Here is a 26,382-nt window from a genome sequence, read left to right on the forward strand (position 1 = left end):
TGCCTGCAGCATTTCTCATTCTCCAAGCACTCCCCCCAAAAAGAGCTGCTCCCTCCCCTAAGAACTATGAATTGCATGGCTGAGGAAACTAATGGGAGGTAAGATACGATCCAGGCTGGCATTTAAAACTCTGCAGGTCCATTAGGCGCTCACCCCTTTTCCAGCAGAAGTCCCTCTGAAGGATGACCTTGTCCGTCCATATTAGGCTGCTCTTGTCCAACAAGAATGATCTAACTTGGAGGGCCATTTGAGGTGATGGTTTGTATTCCAGGTCATTTTGGCTGTTAAAATTTCCACCCTGCGGTCTAGGCAGAATTTTGAAATACTAATGAGAGTTCAAAAGCCAGAGGCTGGCCCTTCAAGTTGTTTTGGTGTGGGCTGCCTTTTTTTTTTTTGTGGGCTTGGACTGATTTAATCATTTAATCCTTTTTTATGGATTGGGTAAACTGTCCAGAGTCTTCTGGAATAGATGCCCGTGTTAAACTGAATAAATTATATTATATTATTATTTTTAATATCTGATATCAGAGGTGGGTTGCTTCCAGTTCAGCCTGGTTTGGCTGAACTGGTAGTGGAATTTAGGCCTGGGTCACAGAACTGGCAGCAACCCAAGCTTGCCATGCCCCCGAACCGGTTCCCCAGTTGCCGCTGCCCTTGGCAGCATGTTCTTTAGTAGTGCATGCGCAGTTCACTGTAAATTGTTCTGTGCATGCACGAAGAACAATTTACAGTAAACTACATGCAAATCCAGCGTGAAGCAAAACTGTAGTAAAACCAGGAGCAACTCACCTCTGTATGATGTGTGTGTGTGTGTATCCATACATATATAGATATACACACACACATACATATACATACATACATACATACATACATACATACATACATACATACATACATACCATATCTATCTGAACAACGTTCTGGGTACAATTAGTTTTGAGTAAAGATACAACAATAATCATAATGAATATCATAATATACATATCAATATTAATCGCATAGTAATAGTACAATTAGCTTTAAAAAAATTCATTATATAAATAATTATCCTTTTAATCTTTTTAGTTTCTAATCTCTGTTTCTGTTAGTTAGTCATTGGTGAAACAAGTCCCATCTTAAGAAATATTCTGTTTCTTCCTTTCCTTTCCTTTTAAGTGTTAATCTAGCCATCTTAGTACATTCTAATATTTTTTATAACACTTGCTCTTTTTTTTATAACACACCTCTGCAGAGATCTCTTCATTTTTCCATTGTTGTGTATACACAATTCTTGCTGCCATTAACCCATGTAAAATTAAATACGTATTCCCTTTATTAAACTGTTCTGGTAAGATACCCAGCAAAAATATTTGTGATTTCAAATTTATGTGTTGCTTTATCATTTTTTCTAACCATGTAATTTATTCCAGCATTTTTTTTGCCTTTGGGTATGTCCACCACATATGATAATATGAACCTGGTATCTGATTACACTTGCAACATTTAGCTGACAAATTTTCAAATATCTTTCATAATCTCGGTGGTGGTATTTTACCCTGTTTTATGGATTGGATAAACTGTCCAGAGTCTTCTGGAATAGATGCTCATATTAAACTGAATAAATTAAACTATATTATTGAGAGCTAAAGGAAAAAAGCAGAAATAACACCCGATGTTGCTTCTTGCTGATCCAATCCACTCAAGACAGCAGGTTGGGACTAGAGATATATAGATTGGTGTTCTTGCAATCCATTTTACTGCGTTCTGCATGTGTTCCTACTGCCATGAATCCATTAGAAGCAATAAACTCCAATCTACTCCCAGCAAGATCTATGGTGAAAGTCCTTTGCACCCCTAATAAGAATGTAATGTTTGAATGTTCTCTTGCAGTCTTCTTCTCCTTTTAAACCTTTTTACATATTCAAAAGTAACCTGGTGGGTGAGTTCGCTAACTTAGATTTTTTATGTTAATGAACTGGGTGTAAAGCTACAGTAACAATAACAGAGTTGGAAGGGATCTTGGAGGCCTTCTAGTCCAACCCCATGCTCAGCAGGAAACACTGTACCATTTCAGATAAATGGCTGACCAATCTCTTCTTAAAAACCTCCAGTGATGGTGCTTGATCATGATTTGATCTCAGAAAATAGGACTAGAAAATTGGCGCGGGGGGGGGGGGGGAGTGGTGAAATACAAGTCCCCAAATGTGCTTTTCCGTCTCTCAGCGGAGGGGGGTGAATACGACACCATCTATCTCCTGTTTACAACACGGTCCTTTCAGCAGTGCCAAGAAGGTTCCACGCCCGTTTGCATTCTGATTCAGGTGATCCCAGTGGTGGGATTCAGCCAGTTTGGGCCAGTTCGGGTGAACTGGTTGTTAAATTGCTGGCTGCCCCTGCCCCTTCCTGCCCTGTTCCCCAAGCCCCCCGTTTTGGCTCCTAGGTGAGTGCGGTGTCCCCCCTTGTGGCCCATTTTTGCTCCCAGGAGGCCCAAAACAGGGCACGGGAGGGGGGGTGCTGCAGCTCATTTTTGCTCCCAGGGGAGTGCCAGTACTTTAATATTCTGAATAAAATCAGCATTTGAGAAAATAATAGATATTTCAGCCATTAATGCCCTTACAGTATAATGCACCACATTTTCTGCAGCTACACAGTGTCCCAATCATGAACACACTAACTTGATTTATTTTGCTTTCCTCATTTGCTTCCGCTCCTTCTCTGCTAGGGAAATTAGATGACAGAGTTTGAGGAAGTGGAAACTTACTTGGAGAAATCTATTTTGTCACTCTTTTTTTTTGCACATGGAAAGTGTGCATGGCACCAGAAGCCTGCTCCTTTGTTGAGAACCTGGAGTAACAACTGCAGGGCCTGGGGAAATAATTCTCATACCTGGGGTGCATTGGTCATCCTCCCGCCCTTTTCAACAAAAGCCCACAGGGCTAATGAGCAGTCACAGGCTCATAAGTAAAACCCAAGAATGTGAAATCATCAATGGGCCAAATATTATTACATCAAGGTTACATATTTTTAATGCATTAACATTTTGACACAGGGGAAGTGAAAGGGCATCATAACACATCAAGGGCTTTAAAATATTGTTAGTAAATTATTTGTATTACATTTTAGAATGATATTTCACCTGCAGTGGGAGACTATGGTCCTCTCCCTGTCATCTTTGCAACAGCCCCAATGAAGTAGGCTAGTTTTCTTTTCAGGGATGACAACCAGCTAAACATGAGCCAGCCATGTGCAGCAGCAGCAGCCAAAAAAGCCAATGGAATCCTAAGCTGCATTAACAGAGGGATAGAATCGAGATCAAGGGAGGTAATAATACCACTCAAAAAAGCTCTAGTAAGACCATACCTAGGACACTGCATCCAATTTTAATCACTACACTATAAAAAAGATGTGCAGAGAAAAATGCAGGAAAAGTGCAGAGAAGAGCAACCAGGATGATTAGGGGACTGATGACTAAAACATATGAAGAACAGTTGCAGGAACTGGACATGGCTAGTCTAGTGAAGAGAAGGACCAGGGGAGACATGATAGCAGTCTTCCAATACTTGAGGGGCTGCCACAGAGAGGAGGGTGTCAAGCTATTTTCCAAAGCACCTGAAGTCCAGATAAGGAATAATAGATGGAGACTGAACAAGGAGAGATTCAACCTGGAAATAAGGAGGAATTTTCTGACAGTGAGAACAATCAACCAATGGAACAACTTACCTTTGGAAGTTGTGGAGGCTTCATCACTTTCAAGAAGAGATTGGACTGCCATTTGTCAGAAATGGTGTAGGGTCTCCTGCTTGAGCAGGAGGTTGGACTAGATGACCTACTAGGTCCCTTCCAACTCTGTTAATCTGTTACATTTTTATTTGAAGATCCTGAGGTTATAGACAGTAGTACTGTTGTTACACCAGATCCAGTCCTAGTCTGCTTTGTGTTTAGAAGGTTAATCAAGGTTCCAGACTAGTAGGACAGAATTGTGGTCATATGTTTTGCCTTTAGAGACTTTAGGAAATTTATAGGAATTTATAGGAAAATTAGCAACAATTTATCTTTACAGTAAACGTCTATAAAAGCTTTCTAAGCATCTTCCCCTAATTCATGTAACTATTAATATGAATTGCCCTGAAACCTATTTTTAAATGTAAAACTAGACCCTACTTTAATTGCAAATAATCTTACAATTTGCTTTTATTCCCCAATTCCCCCATCATAAATGTTTCTTTTACATGTAACTCCAGCTCTTTGCATGCGACTTTCAGGAATATTCTCAGTGGTAACCAAGAATTGTCTTTCAAATGGCTCTTTCTATGTTCCCTTCCCATCAATTTCATGGCAGAATTCTTTTACTTCCTCATGTACATCAACCGTGTGTAATACAGACTGAAAGGATACTGTACAGAAGGCTTCTTCTAGAAAAACTAGTCTTCTATTTGGTCTCCAATCCCAGAGACCCTTCAAATTTATGAAAATAATTATTGTTGTCCCACCACAACCAGTGATCCCTGGAATTCAACCAGGTGCAAACTCAAGAGATCCAGTGGTGTCTTGCTGAGCTTAGTTGAGTTTCTGATGGATTGGCCAATGAGTGTAGAATGGATTGCCGTTTCCTATGTGCCACTTATAATTTGCTGGGATAAATAGTTAAAGATAGCTGTGTGCAGGGGTAGGATTGAAAAATGTTAGCAACCAGTTCTCTGCCCAGTTGCTGGATGGGCATGGCTTAGTCGGCTTCCTGAAACCATGGGGGGGGGGTTCACCCTCCTCGGGCTCCGCAGGCTTTTTTCTAACCTCCGGGAGGGCAAAAATAGTCTCCCCCAAGTTGCAGAGGCCCTCTGGAGGCCAGAAATGGGCCAGTTTCCAGACTTCTAGTACTTCCGGTAAGCCCGTTTTTTGCCCTCCCAGAGCCTCCGCATGGGCCCTGCACATTCCTAGCATTCAAAATGGGCCTTGTGGAGACTCCTGGGAGGGGAGGGGTGGGTGGATTCAGCCACTCCTTTCAACTACCAGTTTGGCAAACCTGATTAAAATTAACATCCAGTTCACTTGAATCAGTCCAAACCAGCTGAATCCCACCTCTGGTATGTATCTACATTTTGCTGCTAAGCACTGAAGGAAAATCCAGTCAGAAGTAGACTGGTGGGCAGATAACACAAGTGATGTTGTTCATGTTTGATCTATTTGACATTGCATTTGTTTGTTAATCAAATTTATATAGCCACTCATTTGACCACAAGTGATTTGAAATTAGTCAATTCTAATTTCTTTTGATTACTATGACTATCACCTTTTAAAGCAGAGGTGTCCAACCTTGGCCACTTTAAGACTTGTGGACTTCAGCTCCGAGAATTCCCCATCACCGGGGTTGAAATCCACGGGTCTTAAAGGGGCCAAAGTTGGCTACACCTTCTTTAAAGTTTCCATGTAGATGTGTTATAAATCCACATCAGGGGTGGGTTCCTGCCAACATTACTATCGGTTTGGCACCCCAAATTTTTTGCGTGCATGCCAGAAGCACGCTCCACGCGCATGAGCATTTGCACCTATTAATGCTGTGCATGCGCACATTAAAAAAGGAAAAAAATGCATTTTTTTTCAATGAAGATTTTTCTGTGCATGTGCAGAACAGAAAATCAAGATGGTGCCACTGAGGGTAAAACCGTTTTGGCTGCGTGTCTGGCTGAGTTACTACCTACTCGGCTGAACAGGGCCCAACCAGTAGGAACCCACCTCTGATCCAAATCATTTAATCCCAATATGTTCTTGAGAAAACACCTGGGCAAAAGAGGGGGCTGGGGATGTATGCAGAAAAGCCTTAAAGTTATTTACAGTTCCAACTGGAATTGGGGGGATGCGTAAGATAATGTGGCTTACAAGGCAGGAAAATGAGTAAAAAATGGGCCAGGGCTGCCAGGTTCCAAAGGACTGTTCCTTGTGCAATTAAAATTTTGTGAGGCTTTTGGCTGTTTGTTCTGCAAAGCAAGGCAGTAATGAAGAGTAGGAGTTTGCTAGCACGACATGAAACTAACCTTGTGTTTGACAACTGTGATCCTTTTTAGTCACTGCTGGTATGGATAATAGTTTAATTACACAATTAGGCATTTGTGAATCAAGGCTCTGAAAGGAGAGAGGTGGAGGTGGGGGAACAGAGAAGCAATTGCTTGCAGCTTTCTCCAAAGGGAAAGGAGTAACTGAGAGATTGGCACCTACAGGACTGTGGGATGGATTGTATAGACCTGTTGCTCCTCCGAGAGTGAAGACTTTGGGTCAAATCTTTTGAGGGAGTCCTACACCTTGTGGTGGAAAGGTGGAATTATTTCTGTTAGGTATTATAACAGGAGGCTATAGCAAAGAGTCAATAGACCCAATACTTCACATCATAACAGCAGCGAGAATGGTGTTTGCACAGCAATACGAAAGTGAAAACACCCCTTTAGAAAAGGAGATAATAGAGAAGATATTAACATACACAGAAATGGAAAGACTGTTAGAATTAAAAAAACAAAGAAGAGACAGAATATGATGACATATGGAATAGATTTTATCAATGGCTGGAAATAGGAGGTGGGAGTCAGAACACGAAAAAAATAAACTAAGTAGACCTGAAATGAGAGATTATCTATGTATTGGAATGAATACGTTGGACAAAAGTAATTGTATAAGACTAGCACTGTGTAAGTAATATATACAATATGTTATTTGTCTTTCACTGATTTCTATGGCGGATGAAATGCCAGGACTGTGTTCAATATACTATCTATCTATCTATCTATCTATCTATCTATCTATCTATCTATCTATCTATCTATCATCTATCTATCTATCTATCTATCCATCCATCCATCCATCCATCTATCTATATCTCTATCCATCGAGAGAGAGAAAGAGGGAGGGAGGGAGGGAGGGAGGGAGGGAGGGAGGGAGGGAGGGAGAGAGAGAGAGAGAGAGAGAGAGAGAGAGAGAGAGAGAGAGAGAGAGAGAGAGAGAGAGAGAGAATTATCTATGGGAAGAAATTGGTTGAGTCCAGGTTGAGAGAGTGTCTGTTTTAGCTCTCAGTTGGGAAAGGGAGAAGGGTTTTGCAAAAAAATGATTTTCTTTCTTTCTTTCTTTCTTTCTTTCTTTCTTTCTTTCTTTCTTTCTTTCTTTCTTTCATTTTTGGTGTGATTGGCAGTAAACCCGTCAATGTTATAAATGCTCCCTCTGGAAAAACAAAAATCAAGTCCCATCTTAGGCATTCTGTTTTCTTTGAGTTGCTAAAATGGCCATTTGCATGAATCAAATCGGATTTGTGTGTGTGATGAGCAAAGAAATGGCTCATTAAATCAAGGAAGAAGAAGGCAGACGTCAAAAGTACCAGACCATGAAAAACACGGAGCTTTCATTAAGAGGAAAACGGAGAGGGAGAGAAATGTTTTTCTTATGTTGGATAAATATGTTCCTCAGTTTGGTCTATTGGGTTGGGAACGCAGTCCTAAGATTGTAAATATCAGTTAAAGATAAACAAGGCAGATTTAGTGTTTCAGGAAATTAATGTAAAATCAGTTGCCCTGATTATTATATATCTGTCTTTGGGGTTTGAATGCCGTGTCCACTAAAAGGAGCTTGTGAAGACTAGAATTCATGCTCCCTTCCCAGGCTTACAGGTAGTCCTCGACTTATAACCATTTTTAGTGACAATTCAAAGTTACTACAGCGCTGAAAAAAGTGGCTTATGTGACTTTTCACACTTATGACCATTACAGCATCTCCATACACACATTTTCTTATGGGTTTATCAAAATATAAAATACAGAAATACCAAGAAAAAATGAAAATAATGGGAAAATATGGGAAGAAAGGGGGACAAGGAAAAAGTGTAAGGGGGCAAGTATTGACTTGCAACTCCTTTTGACACAGTAGAATAAGGTAATAACATAAAATCAAAACTTTTTCTTTTACATAATAATATATACTAGCCATTTCTATAACAAGATGACCGCTACAGAATTTCCACGGACTTAACCTTAAGTCCCTCCCCTCTCCCTCTCCTCCCCTCTCTCTCTCCTTTCCTCCCTCTCGCTCTCCTTCCCGCTCTCTCTCCTTCCCTCTCCCTCCCTCTCTGTCTCCTTCCCTTCCTCTGTCCCCTTCCCTCTCTCTTCCTCACTCCCTCCCCCTCCCTCCCTCCCTCTCCCTCCTTCCCTCTCCCTCCTCACCCTCTCCCTCCTTCCCTCCCTCTCCCCTCTCTCTTTCCTTCTCCCTCCCTCATTCTCCTTCCCTCCCTCTCTCTCCCCTCTCTCTCTCTCCTTCCCTCTCTCCTTCCCTCTTTCTTCCCCACTCCCTCCCTCCCCCCACTCCCTCCCTCTCTCTCCCTCCTTCCCTCCCTCCCCCTCCCTCTCTCTCTCTCCCTCCTTCCCTCCCTGCCTCTCTCTCCCCCCCTCTCCCTCTCCCTCTTTCCCTCCCCCCTCTCTCTCGGGCTGAGAGATCAAGCTCTATAACCCTGCAGAAGATGCAGAAATGCAGTGCACCCACAAGATCGGAGGGCCACAGGAAGTGAGCCATCCACCAGCCATCCACTCCTTTCAGATGCAGAGAGAAGGGGGCTTAGATTTATTTGTGTGTTTCAGGTGGTGTTAAAAGGAAGATGGGGAAGCAAACTTTTTTTCACAGTAAAATATAGGTAGGGACTGGATCCCACATTCACAACAACCATGTTGGCTTTTCTGATTCCCCTGATGACACCCCCCCCCCCCCCGGCTTATTGCCTTAAAAAGGCAATATTTTATTTCCATTGAAAAGAGTGTTACGTTTACGAGCCATCCTAAAATGGCAGTAAAGTAGACAATTGCTGTTAAAGCAAGAATATATAAATCAGGGGAGGGGGAGTCAGGCGCTTTTACACGTTCAACACCATTTGATTATGGTGTGCTGTTTTATTCTCCTCCTGTTTGTAAGATTTATTTTCTTTTTTGAAGTAAGGCAGTGCATTTCCATTTTGATTTGACCTGTCTCGAGGCACAGCTCCAGGCAGGGACTTTGGAAGTCACAGAATAGACACCTGCGTTCTCTTTTCTGACCCAGCCAATCACCTCCGCAGTGGAGGCCTTTTGAAGTAAATGCTCCTTCCTTCCTTCCTTCCGTTTTTCTTTTCAATCTGATGGTGGACTTTCTTCCATGATATGTAGCATCTTTTGTGTTCAGTATGCCTGAGATCCAAAGCTCAGGTTTTTAAGTGACTAAGCCACGCTTTAGTTAAAGCTGAAGATATTTGAAACCTTTTGGAAAAGATGTAAGCAACAAATCCTGGTTAGTTGAGAAAGATGAAGGACTCCACTCTGGCTAGATTGTGGCCCTTTTTAAATCAGGTTCAGGGATGGGATTGAACAATGTTAGCAACCGATTCTCTGCCCGGTTGTTGGGGGGGCGTGACCATGGTGGATGTGGCCTACTCAGTCTCTTGCACCATGGCAGGGAGGGCATTTCCACCCTCCCCGGGTTCTGGAGGCTTTTTTCGAGCATCCGGGAGGGTGAAAATGGCCTCCCTCGGGCTCCAGAGGCCATTTTTGCACTGCCGGTACTTCCAGCAGGCCTGTTTTTTGCCCTCACCATACTCTGGAAGCCCTCCAGAGGTCAGAAACAGACCTGTTTCAGGACCTCTGGGAGCAGTGGTGAATTTAAAAATGTTTTAGAACCTCTTCTCTAGGTGTGGCCTGCTTTGTGGGAGTGGCTTGCCGTCCATGTGACCGAGTGGGAGTGGCTTGCCGTCCATGTGACCGAGTGGGAGTGGCTTGCCATCCATGTGACCGAGTGGGAGTGGCTTGGCAGTCATATGACTGGGTGGGCATGGCCAACTTGTAAAATGTGGTGAAACTCACTTAACAACGCTCTTGCTTAGCAACCAAAATGTTGGCTCAGGAACTGTGGCATTGAAGTGTGCAAGTCTTAAAGCTGTCAAGTTACAAGACCCTTGCACCCCTAACCCTTTAGAAAAAAAACCCCAGGGGTGTTCAAACTTGACAGCTTTAAGACTTGTGGACTTCAACTCCCAGAATTCCTCCTCTCGCTCTTCAGCTTGATGATGTGCGGATGGGCAGGGGGAGGGAGCTGGAACCGGTTCTAAACGGCACTGTAGATTTGTGGAACCTCTTCTATAAAAGAGGTTAGAACTGGCAGGAACCCACCCCTATCCAGGAGAAACGTTTTTTGCCCACCCAGAGCCTCCGCACAGGCCCTGCATTTACCTGGCATGATGAATGGGCCACATGGAGACTCCTGGGAGGGGAAGGGCATGGTGGGCAGGGCCAGCCAGTCCTTGCAACAACCTATTTGGCGAACCGGATGCAAAAATAACATCCGGTTCTCCCGAACCAGTGCGAACCAGCTGAATACCATCACTGAGCAGGTCCCAATTCTTGTACCAAGGATTTTGGAAAACTTTCTGACTATTCCAGCCTTGCAGTAGAACAAAGTCTGCTCCAGGCCGAGTGGCTTCAGTCCAGCATCAGGTTGCCTTCTTGGCTTTTCCATTGTCTTCACCTAGGACGTTCTTTGGAATTTATCATCTAGCCTGGGGTTTTTTGACAGGCCTTCATCCAAGTATTAACCAGGTATGTCCCCGTTTAGCTTTTCAGATCATTCAAGATGTTCTAATTAGGGCTGCTACATAGTAGAGTTCTGGTCTGATAGAGTGGCACCACAAAATTGTTATTTGCCATCATTGTTGCTGCTTTCAAGAAGTATTCAGAGTGGTGTGCCTCTTCTGACCTAGCCTTAGCAGAAGCAAGAAACAAAATCCTGGTCACGGAAACCCCCTCTTTATTTACCTCTTGTGAATTAATTGCATTCACCCATCAAAAAGCCTAGCCAATAGTCCTTCAAGGAGTTAACTGCAGTAACAGACCTTATCAGTTCCTTGCAATAATTGCAAGGTCATGAGCTCCCAGCCGAAAGGCTGCAAATTAAGTTCTGGCAAGCAGTCTTTGTGGCACAAAACACAATGAGCAAAATCTTCAGAAGTACAAACTGTTGTCTCCTACAGCAACCACTCCCCTTTCCTTCTATTTATTCCTCAGCCAGAGAGGGATCATTCAGCATCCGTGTGTGCTTTGCTTCCTGAGTCAACTCCTTGTCCTCCCATGTTCACCTCTCCTATCTGCTCTGCGCATATGTGCATCTGGAACAGGCCCCAGCTATTCTTCCTCCTCACTCAGCCTCCAAAGGCAGCCACTTCTCCAGTGGCTGGGAAATGTCAGACGGCCCTAGCTCTATCTCTCCATTTGATGCAGAGTATCCATCAGAGCCTTCCCCAGACTCCAGAACTGATCCAAGTTCCTCTCCAACCTCCTCATCGTCCGAGTCTGCTGCCAGTTCCGCTGGCAGGTGGCAGGCCACAACAGTGCCTGAGCTGACCTTATGCAATGGGCTATTTTAAAAGTTCCTCCCATATTTCCTGAAGCCTCCTCACTTGAAAAAAAAGTGGGGTAGCTGTCCAACCCTTCTGAAAAAAATTCTGAGAGTTGGTGAAGAATTTCAGGTAGAATGGAGAACTGCTTTCTCCAAGGTCCAGTCAAGAAATCCCATCACCAGATTCCGTGACTGAATTCCAGCCCTGATTATTCCTATCAAACCCTGATATTGCTGCTTGTAAGAATTCAAGAACCTTTGAAGTAGCTATATTCGAAATCTGCAATTAATTCTTGGGCTCATTTTCCCAGGTTGGCAATTAGTAGGTTGAAGTTAAATTAGCAAAGGAGTTATTTTTTGAATAATAAATGTTCTATCTGACTTTAATTACTTCATAATTCTCTCTGGGTTGCTTTAAAAATCACAGTGGCTCAGCTCTGCTTTTTCTAGGTTATTTCTGAACTGGCCTGTTAAACCTTAACCAAAGTTGAAAGGTGCTTGGAAAAAGTACTTTTGTGACAACAGGATAAATTCAACCCTGCTCTGAAATCCAGGAAAGATGGCTGTATTTTGAATATTAAATGGGACATAGTTTTATTGGATGGATGAGCCAAGTTTCACCATTGGAAAAGCATCACTCTCACAGCCACGCTCACATCACCTGCCCATTTTGACCCCACCACTGCCCTTCCCTGTCACAATCGACCCTGTTGTGGTCCACCAGCGGCCAGCAGAGCTAGCAGCAGAGTCGGACAGTGAGGAGATTGGGGAGCAGCATGGGACAGTCCTGGAGGCTGGGGAAGGCTCAGACGAGGGCTCTGCATAGGAGGCAGAGACGGAGCCAAGGCTGTCTGGCAGTGACCAGGTGCCTACGGAGCTAGACAGCAGTGAGGCAGAGGAACAGCTGGAGCCTGTTCCAGTGTGTGCAGGCACAGAGCTGCCAGAAGAAAAGAACAACTCAGAAATCAGGGTAGACTTGGGAGTAAAGTCACAGGTGGAAGGTGATTGGTCCCTCCCATAGGAAATAAAAGAGGATTGAAAAGGGGAGTGGGCTTTTGCAGGAAACAATTTGTTCATTCAGTCGTTAGATTCATTTCAGGAGTGTGAAGATTTGTCCGTGAATCTCAGAGACTCTGTGCCCAGACTTTCCTTGCACAGCACCTCATTTGGAAAATATTTACTTGGCAGCTTTCCAAGATAGATAAGGTCTGTAGTCATAACTATTCCTTTGAAAGACTGTTTGCCAGGCCTTGCTGAATGTGAATGAGAGAAATTCACATTCGGTTAATAAAAAGGGTTTTGTCGGGACCAGGATTCTGCCTTGTGCTTTTTGGGGAAGCCTAGGTCAGAACAGGCCCCAAGATGCTCTGCTATGGGGAATGAAGCAGCGATAATGTCCAGCTCCAGTTACCAACCTACTCAATGTCTAAATTACTTGATCCGGTTCTATAGTTGCCTCTTCTCTTCCTTGGCTAAAAGAATCTCACCTGTGAGACAGGATACAATTAATATGCTGCTGCCTCTCCTTGAAACCCCAAATATGCAAGTAAGTTGCTTGCTAGGGGGACATGGCTCCACCTCCCAATCTTTGTTGGGGTTTTGGGGGTTTTTTTGCAACACTTTTGTTCACCAACTTAGTCTTGGGTCTTTACCCCATCTATCTGTTCCCTCTCATTCCCCTGAGGAGTGCATGCCCAACCATGCTGTCCAGTTCTGCTTCTGCTAACTGGGGCTATGTTTTATCCACACCTCTGCAGGGAATAAATCACAAGACAGTGGGATTGCCGAGATGGAAGAACTCCCAGTTCCTCATAACATCAAGATTAGCAACATCACATGTGATTCTTTCAAGATTTCATGGGACATGGACTCCAAGTCGAAGGAACGTATCACCCACTATTTCATTGATCTAAATAAGAAGGAAAACAAGAATTCCAACAAATTTAAGCACAAGGTAAGATCTTCCATTCCTATTGAAGCACTGAGCAACAAAGAGTTCTGATTTCTCTACTGAAATCCACATATCTCTACTCATAGTATTAGGAAGAGGAAAATCATTATAAATTGCTGACACAAAAAGGGTTTTCCCAAAGAAAGGGAACCCCAAGTGTAGGCTTCTACTTCAGACTTAATTTTTTCTAATATCCTTGCAGTGGTTTGGTATTTCTCTTTAATCCAGACCATTAAATGTTATTATTCATCAGGGGCTTAATAGACATTTGATTTAGTTGTCTTTCTTGCAAAGTTGGGGAAAAGTAACAATGAACATGTACGGTAAGTCATGATGGATTTTCCCTTAGGATTTTTACAGTAGTACTCCTTTACACATTTATCACCATTACAGCTATGGGGAGTTTATTCAAGGTTATATCAGTTCCGTATAACCTTTGAGATGAACATTTGCATGAAATGCGTTTGAAAATATGCATTTTCACATGCATGTCTCCTGTGTATCCTTCCAATATAATATGCAAGTTGCTTTCCTAATACGATGCGTTTATGTTTATGACATCTAGATGGATTTGAGATGCTGAGCCCTGGTTGAGCCAGTACTCAAACCAGAGGTGGGCTCCTTTCGGTTTGCACCGGTTCAAACCAGTAGTGGAAATTTGGCATGGGTCGCAGAACCGGCAGCAACCCAGGCTGGCCACGCCCCCGAACCGGTTCCCCAGTCTCTGCTGCCATTGCTAGCATGTTTTTTATTAGTATTTCGTGGTCTTTGCGCATGCGCAGAACAATTTGCAATGAACTGTGCACGCACGAAGTGAACCAGTACCAACGCAGGTAGGAACCCACCCCTAACTCAAACTATAAGTGAAACTGGGGTAGTAGTGCTATTTGACCATTAGGAAGAATAAATACATTATTATTTGTGGGGTTTGGAATAGCATGCAGGAGGCTCACATCAAAATAACTTTAACAGGCATTAGCTTGGCATGAATTGAGCTGAAGGTCCCAGAACCAGTGGGAGGTTCAATTTTTGTCTGAACCTTCAGCTCAATTCATGCCAATCTACTCTTGATTATGACTCCATAGTTAGTACATGCCATCAAGTCAACAGTAGGAACAAAGGATGGTCATCATGAACTGTTTTTAGGAAATAGTCAAACTGGTTTTGAAACTTTCTTAGATATTATCCACTTCAAATGTCTCAGCAATTCCCAGATTTACAAAAATCTATATTTATAAAAGTGTGTGTTTGTGTGTGTGTACGTTTGTATGTTCCAGCATAACTCTGGAACGCCCCAAGCAATTTCAACCAAACTTGGTAGACAGATGACTTATTCTCTGGAGAAAAATAATGCAGTGGTAAGACACCCCTAACACCCCTTGGGGGGGGGTGTTCTGTTAAGATACAGCCTGTTGTGCCCTACTGCCTTACTGGTTTCTACTGTACAGCACAGTGGAGCTGCCACGTAACAGCTTTACAGTACTCCACAAGGGGTCTCCCTCTGGTAAGGGGGAAAATCCAACATTAGAAATTACATTTCGTCTGGACATTTCCTCCCTATGAATAAATAGCTGGGCAACGTTAGGTTATTGGCTAGTTAATTATTAAGAGAAAGGGAATGGAAAAGCAGTTTGAACCATTGTCTTCTTGAGATTACATTTGTTTCTTTGTAAGAAATCGTTGCAATAGTAAAACAGCTTCTCTTCTTCCCTGTTATCAAGTTGTTGTTCTTTAAATGGTCAAGAATGTCACTCAGTTACTGAATCTTATTCAGTCTGGATAATTTTACATTAATGTTGCAAAGGTTTGTCCTTCAGACAAAGGGAACGGTGCTATTTAGAAAGAAAGGCAGCAAATACCAAAATGTCAAGTACCGTACTTGCCCTGTAAAGTACTTTGAAAAAATGAAATACGCATTTAAAGGACAAATAAACATTTGACAGTTAATAATTTGTTTTTAAGCCCTGACCCTGAAGATATGAGAAGATTAAATCAGTGGCTGCTATAAAAAAAGCAAAAATTATTTAGCCCAACTAAAGTTGCCTTAACACATTCCTTTTTCTCATACCAATTGTGATGTTGTTGTTAGTTGCGAAGTCGTGTCTGACCGTCGTGACCCCATGGACAACCCAGTCCTTTCTGTCCTCTACCATCCGCTGGAGTCCATTGAAGCTCATGCCTATTGCTTCAGTGACTCCATCCAACCACCTCCTTCTCTGTCGTCCTTTTCTTCTTTTGCCCTCAGTCTTTCCCAGCATTAGACTCTTCTCCAGTGAGTCCTTCCTTCTCATTAGGTGGCCAAAGTATTTGAGTTTCCTCTTCAGGATCTGGCCTTCTAAAGAGCAATCAGGGTTGATCTCCTCTGGGACTGATCGGTTGGATTGTCTTGCGGTTCAAGGGACTCGCAGGAGTCTTCTCCAGCACCATAGTGCAAAGGCCTCCATTCTTTGGCACTCAGTCTTTCTTATGGTCCAACCTTCACAGCCATACATTGCAACTGGGAAAAGCATAGCCTTGACAATTGTGATAGGAATGTGTTAAGTCAACAACAGAGTTCCAGGTGCAAATCTAAACCTCCAAAGTCTTGGACTCCTGGGTTTATATCAGTGTAGCATCGCAAGCCTAAATATTTATTTATATACACAACAATATGAAGTCACCATTGCTGGTTTTTAGTTGGCATTGCCTTCATACGCATCACGTTTTTCCCAAGAACCTGGAATGTCGCCCCATATCAGGGTTAGTATATGTGCAGACTACAGTGGTGTGACTTTTTGCCACAGACAGAAGTTGTGTCAATGCACAGGTTTTCTAAGTCCAAGTTTTTTTGATATTTTGGTTTTTGGGAGAAGCACTGGGACCATCACAGCCGGTTTATGCCACAATCTTTCCACTTTGATTTTCAGATCTTCATACTTTCTGACCTTCTCCAATTCTTTATTTACTGTCTCCTGATATTGGCACATCAATTAACCACACTCCCTTCAGCTCAACCAGTTATATCTGGTGTGTTGTGCACCAAAACCTTCTCAGTCTACATTTAGAAATTCCTCAATTTTTTAACTTATTCATTTTTCAACTAGTTTTTTAATTTGTTTGTTCTCACCAGTTTTTTGGTCATTGGTCTGTGGTAATTTTTACAGATGTTCCAATGAAGCATTTGGCATCTGTGTCATCCTGGTGTTTTCTTTATCATTGTTATTAATGTATGTAGAGGCCACAATACAGAAATATATGCAGGTCTCCATTTAAAAGGGACATTTAGAAAGTACTCTGTCGCTGAACAGATCAATCTTACACAGATAGTCCCCAACTTACAACAGTTCACTTAGTGACCATTTGAAGTTACGACTCCACTGAAAAAAGTTATTTATGACCATTTTTCACACCATTGCAGCATCCCCCATGGTCATGTGATTTCCATTCAGATGCTTGAAAACTGACTCAAATTTATGACAGTTGCAGTGTTCCAGGATCATGTGATCACCCTCTGACAAGCAAACTCAAGGGGGACATCAGATTCACTTAACAACCATATTACTAACTAGCTGGATACCCATGCTTCACGACGAAACTATGTGATCGGGCAATGCAGGAGAAATCCAGTTCAATCCATTGGCTCAGTAGTGGTCAGTGATTGAAACACATAAGAGAATATCGCTCCCGCCGCCTTGAATCCAGAGCAGTTCCATAGGTGGAAGACGTAGACATATTGGTGAGGTACTGACCTTTAGTACTATAAGGGACTCCAGACAGCTCTTGAGTGAAGGAGTGGAACATCTGCCAGTTTGAACTGAGGTAACGGAATGCGAGACAACTGGCAGTTGGAACAGGTAGGGAGGTGAAGTAGAACTCCTTAGCATCAGAGTGTGTTAATTACCGTAATAAAAATACTAATGATCTGATGGTCACTTCGAAAAATCCTTTCTTAGCAAGCACCTAGAAGCCAAGAGGAACATATGTGCCAAATTTCAAGTTTGTAGGCTTTACGGTTCTGGAGATTTCATGATGAGTGAGTTGTATTTGACATTTATATATATAGATTTAACAACCGCAATGATTCACTTAACAAATGTAGCAAGAAAAGTTGTAAAATGGGGCAAAAGTCACTTAACAAATTTCTCAATTAGCAACCTAAATTTTGGGCTCAATTGCAATCCTAAAGTGAGGATTATCTGTATTCCTTTTGGGGAGAAGAAAGAAAAATCTCTTTTTGGGGAGGAAATTCCACAGCACTGGGACTATGACAATAGAGTTGTTTCTTTGGCTGGTAGTGATCTTTTGTTCCTGAAAAGATCCAGAGGGCATGGATAGAAGGTCTCTGGGACTAAACCTGCCCCATCAGTGTTTTGAACTGGACGTGCAAGCAAGTGAGCAACTGGTGCTATTACTTCTATTGCACGCCCAAGCATGTTCTCACTTCCTCCCCACCCATCAGATGTGGAAACGGCACTTGCACTGAAGTGTGATGGAATGTGAGAGATTATGTTGAAGAACAGCATGGGCTAATAGACATAAACAGTCAAGAGACAGTTGGTAGCTCAGCTCACAAACTCAGCCCAGGTGGAAAGTAGGATTTCAGATCACCCAGAGACTCTACCGTAATTAACTCATGGCAACTAAGGATGAAAAAAACCATCCTGCAGTTTCCAAGTTTCTTTACTTACTCTAGATCCGTGATAGCGAACTTATGGCACACGTGCCACAGGTGGCACACAGAGCCCTCTCTGCGGGCACGCAAGCTGTTGACCCAGCTCAGCTCCATCATGCATGTGTGTGTGGCTCCCACTGACCAACTGATTTTTGAGTCTCTGCTGCTCATGTGCAGGAGGCAGGGTACATGAGGGAGATGTGTCCGCATGCATAGGGGGTCATGCCCACATGCACTGGGGCTTAGGGAGCATGGGGATGGAGCGTTCCCCCCCCGGTCCATTTTGGTCCCAGGAGGCTGCAGGGAGGCCTAAAACAGGGTGTGTGGGTCGCACGCACATGCACAGGGGGAGGGGAATGCACGGGAGTTGCACATGCATGTGGAAGGTGGTGGAGCACACATGGGGTGTCACTCTCGCATTGCATTATGGGTGCGGCTGTGCTGTCCTCCGCACGCACAGGCACTTTCGGCACACAACTTCAAAAAGGTTACCCATTACTGCTCTAGACTAACATTAAATTCCTTGTGTGTCCAATCACACTTCACCACCAAAGAATTCTATTCTATTCTATTCTGTGTTGTTCTTCCTTCCACGATCACATTTGCCTGGTTCTGGACACAGAGCTAGAAAAATCATTTGCCATTTTCTCCTCTTCGGATTCCCTGCAGCCCTCGGGGCTCTCCCTGACAAAGAGAATCTCTCCTTAATTATCTCCAATGCCAATAGCAGCTTCCCTGTCGATAGCTGGCCTCCAGTCCCAGCGAGTCATTTTGCTCCTGATGAACTTTCTGAACTTCATTAATGATCTCCGGCTTCTGAAGCATTGACTAGGTCCCAGAATATCTGCCAGCCTTCCCTGCCCTACTGAAACAGTGGGCTTCAACTTTCAAAAACCCCAGTCAACTTGACCCTTTGTTTTCCCTTCACAGTTTAGCCTGCAATTTGGAGCTTTGCTGCCTGAGAATATGTCCCCTTTGATGACATTCATCCTTTGAATACAGTGGTGGGCTGCTGCCGGTTCAGACTGGTTTGGGCAAACCAGTAGTCGCAACCTGCCAGTGGCCCTGCCCACCCGCCCGCATGCAATCCCATCCTATATTGCTGTGTATTTGATGCCATACGCATGTGCGGAAGGCGCAAGTGAGCAAATTGCTGTGTTTTTTGACACTGCATCAGAGGTGGGTTCCTACTGGTTCGGACCAGTTTGGACCGATTCGATTGAGTAGGTAGTAACTTGGCAGCCCACACATCCAAACCAGTTCTATTGGTGGTGACGCCATCTTTATTTTTGGTTCTGCGCATGTGCAGAACAATCTCCATTGCAGAAATATAATTTCCCCACCCCTTTTCTACCGTTCTGTGCATGTACAGACCGTTTTAGGTGCAAATGTGCACGCAAAAAAAATGTTTGCTCACTGAACAGGCAGTAATGCTGGTAGAAACACAGACCTGCACTGTATTTATGCAGGGACGGAGTGCCCGAGTGAATTGTCATGGTTTTTGATGCCACAGACATGTGGGGATGGCATGCGCACAAAGCAAGAGTTCACATTTTCGGTGCTGGGTGAACTGGTTGTTACAGTATGTGATGCCCACCTCTACTTGAACGTATCTGAAGTATAATCTATGACACCTATGTCATGGTCTTCTTTTCCCAACACCATTTCTCTCCCTCTTCATGATTACCTACTTAGTGAATGTTTCTTTATTAGTGGCTACTTATGGTCACTTCTGCCTCGAGAATTGTATATTCAGATGAAGAAGAGTTATAGCTATGAACATTATTGAGTCTGAATAAGGATGATATTTTGGTAATTACAAGATAAAGAGGTGGAAACTTAAAAATTGACCTGCTGTGCTGAAGAGGCTACATTTTGCCCTTCTGGGGGGAGGGTTGGATGCTGTCTCATTTTGCTCCCAATTAGACCAGCAAAACAAACCAGGAAGGTTCACTGAATCCTGATCTATATAACATTACTTACAAGCCAGGCTCCGTCACCTGTAGCTGTTTTAATAAATGGCTATTCTTGTTTATTTTAATTATTCTTCTATTTCTCACTTATAATTTATGTATGAAATATTATTCTAACCAGATAAGAAAAGAAATTAAAAAAGGATGGCCTTTATTCTATTGAGGGGACATTCAGATTATCTTTTATTTTTCATTTACGATACTGTTCATTTATGATACATCATTCGAGGGGAAAGTAACGCCGGCTGTATATTTTATTAATTGCAGTATTTCTTGTATAATATTTCATTGGTTGTATTAGGTTTTCACTTCTAGATAATGTTTTAAGACTGGTGTGAAGGCTCACTTTTCCACTGATATGTTATCCTGTATTTACCCTGATTTTCCTTAATCTGTTTAGGATTACCAGACTGTTGGCCTGCCATAAATAGCCTACAAGGAGCTTTCTTTATAATGGATGGTAAATGGCACGCTTGAAAGAACTGTCTTACAATATGAAAAGCTTTAGAAATCTGGCCCACCAACCAAATAGTAAACCAGTAATGCTTAAGAAATCTTAGTTGGAAGATAAACTCATTGCCTATGAAATGTGGAATTGCTATAATACTTGCAATCTTATTCCATCTCTTCTGTCTATTGAGACATCTTTCTCAAGAAAAAGTAGGAATATCTTAGTTTTATAACCTTCTAAATACTACAGGTATATTTAGACTGTATCTGGGCTGCAGTAATTCAAATTGCCAGAAGATGGCATTACATCAGGATTAGACTTTGCAATATTACCTTGCTGCCATCTAGTGGACTTCTAGATATTTGCTAATGCCATTCAGTCAACGCAATACCAGCTCTGGCAAATAATTCTGCTTCTCCTACAACCATTATGTTACATCTGTTAGTGGGACTAATGCAGGGGTGAAATGCTACCGGTTTGGGCCACTTCACCTGAACCAGTAGTAAAAAATGCTTTAAAAAGTAAAAATAAGTTTCAACAATCAGTTGTGCGACAATCAGCTGTGCCTTGCAAACTTTGTTTTACATTTTTAAAGCATTGTTTACTACCTATTCGCTGGAACCGGTAGTAAAAAAAATGCTTTAAAAAGTAAAAAATAAAGTTATGATGATCAGCTGTGCAACAATCAGCTGTGCCTGATTGTCTGTGAGGTTCCTGCTTGTTGCAGGAGCCATTTTATGTGAAGTCCAGCTGCTTTTACATTGGGTGTGAGTCAGTTGTGCAGTTTTTGTGTTATTTTATTGTAAAGTGTGACAGTTGGTTTTTGAGTTCTCTGTGACTCTCTGAGGTTCCTGCATGTTGCAGGGGTCATTTTGTGTGAAGCCCAGCTGCTTTTACATTGTGATGTTGACTTGGCCATGCCCACCCACCCAGTCACATCGCCACAAAGCCATGACCACCCAATCCCATGACCAAGCCATGACCACACGATCATACGACCACCAAGCCACACCCACCCAATCACATAACTACCAAACCACGCCCACCTGATCACATGACCACCAAACCATGCCCACTCGGCCATATGACCACCAAGCCACACCCACCCAATCACATGACCACCAAGCCACACCCACAGAACTAGTAGGGAAAAGTTTTGAATCTCACCACTGAACTAATGTAAGAGAAGCATTCAGGAAATACCAACTTACTTACTTACTTACTAACTTACTTACTTAATTTCTTCCTTCCTATGTCATGGCCTATCTATCCCCTGAATAATTCTCTTCTATTAGAGAATTTATTAGAGAAAATAACATTTCAAAACATTTGAATTCTAGTAAGAAACTAATCTGATCCACAACCCCCAATCACAGGCATCTGGAGAAAGCCATGTTGAATATCACATGCATCATAATACCACTGTGAAAATAATATGAAGTATATCATTTGACATGCATTGTGTAATTTGCACTGTTTGTGTGGTGGTGTCCTAGCACAGGATGTTGTTTGCCCACTCCACAGCTGTTCCCCATGAGAGTGGAGAACACCAAGCTGGGGAAACGAGTCTCAACAGTTGGGAGGCTGACTTATCTTCTGGCATTCTTTCTATCTTCTTACTTTTTCCTCCCTTTTTCCTCCCCAACTAGGATGTGCCTACAAAACTAGTGGCAAAAGCTGTCCCCCTGCCTATGACCGTCCGTGGCCACTGGTTCCTGAGCCCACGGACTGAATACACAGTGGCTGTGCAGACAGCTTCCAAGCAAGTGGATGGAGACTACACAGTTTCAGAATGGAGTGAGATCATTGAATTCTGCACGGCAGGTCAGTCCTCTACTTGTGAGAACCAGCCTATGGCCTAGAGGTGGGATTCAGCAGGTTCTGATCAGTTCTGGAGAACCGGTAGCGGAAATTTTGAGAAGTTCAGAGAACCTGTAAATACCACCTCGGACTGGCCCTGCCCCATCTATTCTCTGCCTCCTGAGTCCCAGCTGATTGGGAGGAAATGGGGATTTTGCAGTAACCTTCCCCTGGAGTGGGGAGGGAATCGAGATTTTACATTATCCTTCCCCTGGAGTGAGGAGGGAATGGGAATTTTACAGTATCCTTCCCTTGGAGGTGGGAAAGGAATGGAGATTTTGCAGTATCCTTCCCCTGGAGTGGGGAGGGAATCGAGATTTTACATTATCCTTCCCCTGGAGTGAGGAGGGAATGGGAATTTTACAGTATCCTTCCCTTGGAGGTGGGAAAGGAATGGAGATTTTGCAGTATCCTTCCCCTGGAGTGAGGAGGGAATGGGGATTTTGCAGTATCCTTCCCCTGGAGTGAGGAGGGAATGGGAATTTTACAGTATCCTTCCCCTAGAGTGAGGAGGGAATGGAGATTTTGCAGTATCCTTCCCATGGAGTGGGCTGAGAGTGGAGATTTTACATTATCCTTCCCCTGGAGTGAGGAGGGAATGGGAATTTTACAGTATCCTTCCCTTGGAGGTGGGAAAGGAATGGAGATTTTGCAGTATCCTTCCCCTGGAGTGAGGAGGGAATGGGGATTTTGCAGTATCCTTCCCCTGGAGTGAGGAGGGAATGGGAATTTTACAGTATCCTTCCCCTAGAGTGAGGAGGGAATGGAGATTTTGCAGTATCCTTCCCTTGGAGTGAGGAGGGAATGGGGATTTTGCAGTATCCTTCCCCTGGAGTGAGGAGGGAATGGGAATTTTACAGTATCTTTCCCCTAGAGTGAGGAGGGAATGGAGATTTTGCAGTATCCTTTCCCTGCCATGCACACCAATACATGCCCACAGAAACGGTAGTAAAAATTTTTGAATTTCATCACTGCTTCAGGGGTCATTCAGGGATCAAATCAAGTTCCAGGGTTCATTTGGGGACCAACCCAAACATTTAGATATTATTCTGGGTACCCGATCAAGAAATTTAGTGTGCCTTCCCGTCCCTGAGCTTCCAGAGCCCTGTACCGGAATGCTCCCTCCCCTGGCCTGCCCCACCCCCCGCTCGCACCTCTGCCCACCCAGTTGCCACTCGCTCGCTTGCTCGCTCACCCCACCTGTCCATACCAGGCTTGCCCCACCCACTCACTTCCTTTGCCAGAGCGGAGGATTGGGAGAAGCCCACGTGGTGCATGCTTCCTTCTCTTTGACAGTTTCCAATGGGGGGTAAGAAATCCATGCATTTTTCCTCCCTCTGCATGGATTTCTTCCCCACCCACCCCCCATTGGAAACCAGGCAGCTGTCTCTCTCTCACATACACACACACCGTTGCCGCAATGCAAGGCGCAAGGGGGACTGGATCAGCTGGGAGGCAGCAAAAAAGAAGCATCTGTTTCTCTGCTGCTGCAGCTCGCAGACAGAAAAAACAGGGATGATGGCCAGCGCTCGCCTCCCTCGCCGCTTTCCTGGCCAGCCACCCATCTAAGCAGGACTGCAGCTGATGGGCTGCAGGGTCGGTGGTGGTGAATGGTAAGTGAAGAGACCACCGGCCCCTATCCCTGCCTCCTTCCTCTGCAAGTGCGGCCGGAAAGAAATCAGCTATGTGTGGCCTGTTTCTGTAGGTGTGGCCTGTTTTTGTGGGAGAGGGAGGAGAAGGGCGAGCTTCTGCTAAAGAGGGCCTTCTCCTCCCTCTCTTCTCCTGATTTCTCCCCAGAGGTACTCGTGGAGGAAGGAGGCAGGGATATTAGCCTGCACTCTCTTCACTTACTGCTTGCCACCACTGCCCCTGCGGCCCGCTGGCTGCAACCCTGCTTAGCTGGGTGACTGGCCAGGAAAGCGGCGAGGGAGCGAGTGCCGGCCATCATCCCTGCCTCCTTCCTCTGTGACCCGCAGCAGCAGAGAAACAGAGGCTTCTTTTTTGCCAGTCTCCCAGCTGATCCAGTCCCCCTTACACATATGCCTTGCATTGTGGCAAGCAGTGTGTGTGTGTGTGTGTGTGTGTGTGTGTGTGATGTGCATGCCTTTCGTGGTGTGCCCAACATCTTCAGACACCCACCAGGTCACCCGCCAAGCGGCAGAGAAATCTGGCTTCGGCAAAAGGGAAAAAAGCCGTTTGAAATTAGACCTCTCTGCCGCTCTGCTAAAAAGGCGGGAACCAAGGCCAAGAGATAACAGGACGACTAACCATATTCAGTTAACCCTCAGACCGGTAAGAGGCTAAATTGGGAGCTTTGTGAATGGGCTTGTAGGACATAGAATGCCATGATCATAGGATTTATTGGGCACCGGTTTTAGTTCATGGAATATATCTACAAATATAATTGGATGTGTGTGTGAGAGAGAGGGGGAGTGGAGAAAGAGAGAGAAAGAGAGAGAAAGAGAGAGAGAGAGAGAGAGAGAGAGAAAGGAGGAAGGAAGGAAGGAAGGAAGAGGAAGAAATACACACAAGAAAGAAAGGAAAGAAGGAATGGAAGGAGATGGAGAGAAAAGAGAGAGAGAAACAAAGATAGAAAACGAGAGAAAGAGGGGGAGAGAGACAAAAGGAAGGAAGGAAGGAAGGAAGGAAGGAAGGAAGGAAGGAAAGAAAGAAAGAAAGAAAGAAAGAAAGAAAGAAAGAAAGAAAGAAAGAGAAAGAAAGAAAACATGACCACAATTGAGCCCAAAATTTTGGTTGCTAAGCAAGAGCATTGTTAACTGAGTTTCACCACCTTTTCCAAGTTGGCCACACCCACCCAGTCACATGACTGCCAAGCTACTCCCACCCAGTCACATGACTGCTGAGCCACTCCCACAAAACAGGCCACACTTACAGAATAGGTTCTAAAAATTTTTGAAACCCACCACTGGAATGGAGATTTTGCTGTATCCTTCCCCTGCCATGCCCACCAAGCCACGCCCACCAAGCCACACCCACAGAACTGGTAGCAAAAATATTTTGAATCCCACTACTGCTATGGCCCAGAGGCAGCTTGTCAGAAACAAATAGCAGTTAGAAGAAGCAGAAATGGCTGGGTGCAAGAGTGGTCATTTTGGGAGAGGGAACTGAGCACTGAGGAGGTCAGGAGAATCCCCTGGGAGTTCAGTGCTTCAGAAGATTGTGAGGAAGATAGGAAAATAGGAGGTCAAAGGAGAAGGGGAACTGGGTTGTTGCAAAGATGAATACAAAAATAAGTGACCAGGATTGAAAAATTGCATTCAGGTGCTTTGCTGATCCGTAGAGAAGGAATGAGGATAGAGCCACAAAATGTTCAGATGAAGGAAGAGTGAAAGACACAAAAGGAGGACCACGAAAGTCACACTTGGACAGAGTTGATGAAATAACAGAATAACATAGTTGGAAGGGACCTTGGAGGTCTTCTAATCCAATCCCCTGCTCAAGCAGGGAACCTCTATCATTTCAGACAAATGGATATCCAATCCAGAGAGAGAGAAAGGGAGGGAGGGAGGGAGGGAGGGAGGGAGGGAGGGAGGGAGGGAAGGAAGGAAGGAAGGAAGGAAGGAAGGAAGGAAGGGGAGAGAAAGAGAAAGAGAGATTTGAGAAATTGAGAACAAAAGGTGGGTTATGAATCAGTGTGGGATTCAACATTTTTACTACCGGTTCTATGGGTATGGGTATGGGTTGGTGGGCATGGCATGGCATGGTGGGCGTGGCTTGGTGGGTGTGGCAGAGGACGGATAGTGTAAAATCTCCATTCCCTCCCCACTCCAGGGGAAGGATACTGTAAAATCCCCATTTCTTCCTGATCAGCTGGGACTCGGGAGGCAGAGAATAGATGCAGGTGGAGCCAGTCAGAGGTGATATTTACCAGTTCTCCGAACTACTCAAAATTTCCGCTACCAGTTCTCCAGAACTGGTCAGAACCTGCTGAGTACCACCTCTGGTATGAATCAAAGTATGGGCATGATAGAAGCAAGGCAATTTGCAACAAGAGGAAGATCTGGAGAAGTATACTAAATAATGTTCCTTTAAGGTTACCTTTTCTTTTTACCTTTCCTCCTTTCTTTCTTTCTTTCCTTTTCCTACTATGTCCTACTGTCCTTCTGAACTTGAC

At 43.9% G+C, this 26,382-nt stretch overlaps 1 protein-coding gene across 2 annotated transcripts in view; it reads left to right on the forward strand.

The window, feature by feature from the left end:
• Positions 1 to 26,382, forward strand: part of PHYHIPL (phytanoyl-CoA 2-hydroxylase interacting protein like) — a 71,159-nt gene that overhangs the window by 38,141 nt on the left and 6,636 nt on the right. For both annotated transcript variants that reach the window (XM_081954548.1, XM_081954549.1), the window contains exons 2-3: positions 13,119 to 13,315; positions 22,037 to 22,211. In XM_081954548.1, coding sequence (XP_081810674.1) covers positions 13,119 to 13,315; positions 22,037 to 22,211 — 372 coding nt within the window. The remainder of the gene's footprint in view (positions 1 to 13,118; positions 13,316 to 22,036; positions 22,212 to 26,382) is intronic.

The sequence above is a fragment of the Natrix helvetica genome, assembly GCF_964273705.1.
Source record: "Natrix helvetica genome assembly, chromosome: 5".
Taxonomy (NCBI): domain Eukaryota; kingdom Metazoa; phylum Chordata; class Lepidosauria; order Squamata; family Natricidae; genus Natrix; species Natrix helvetica.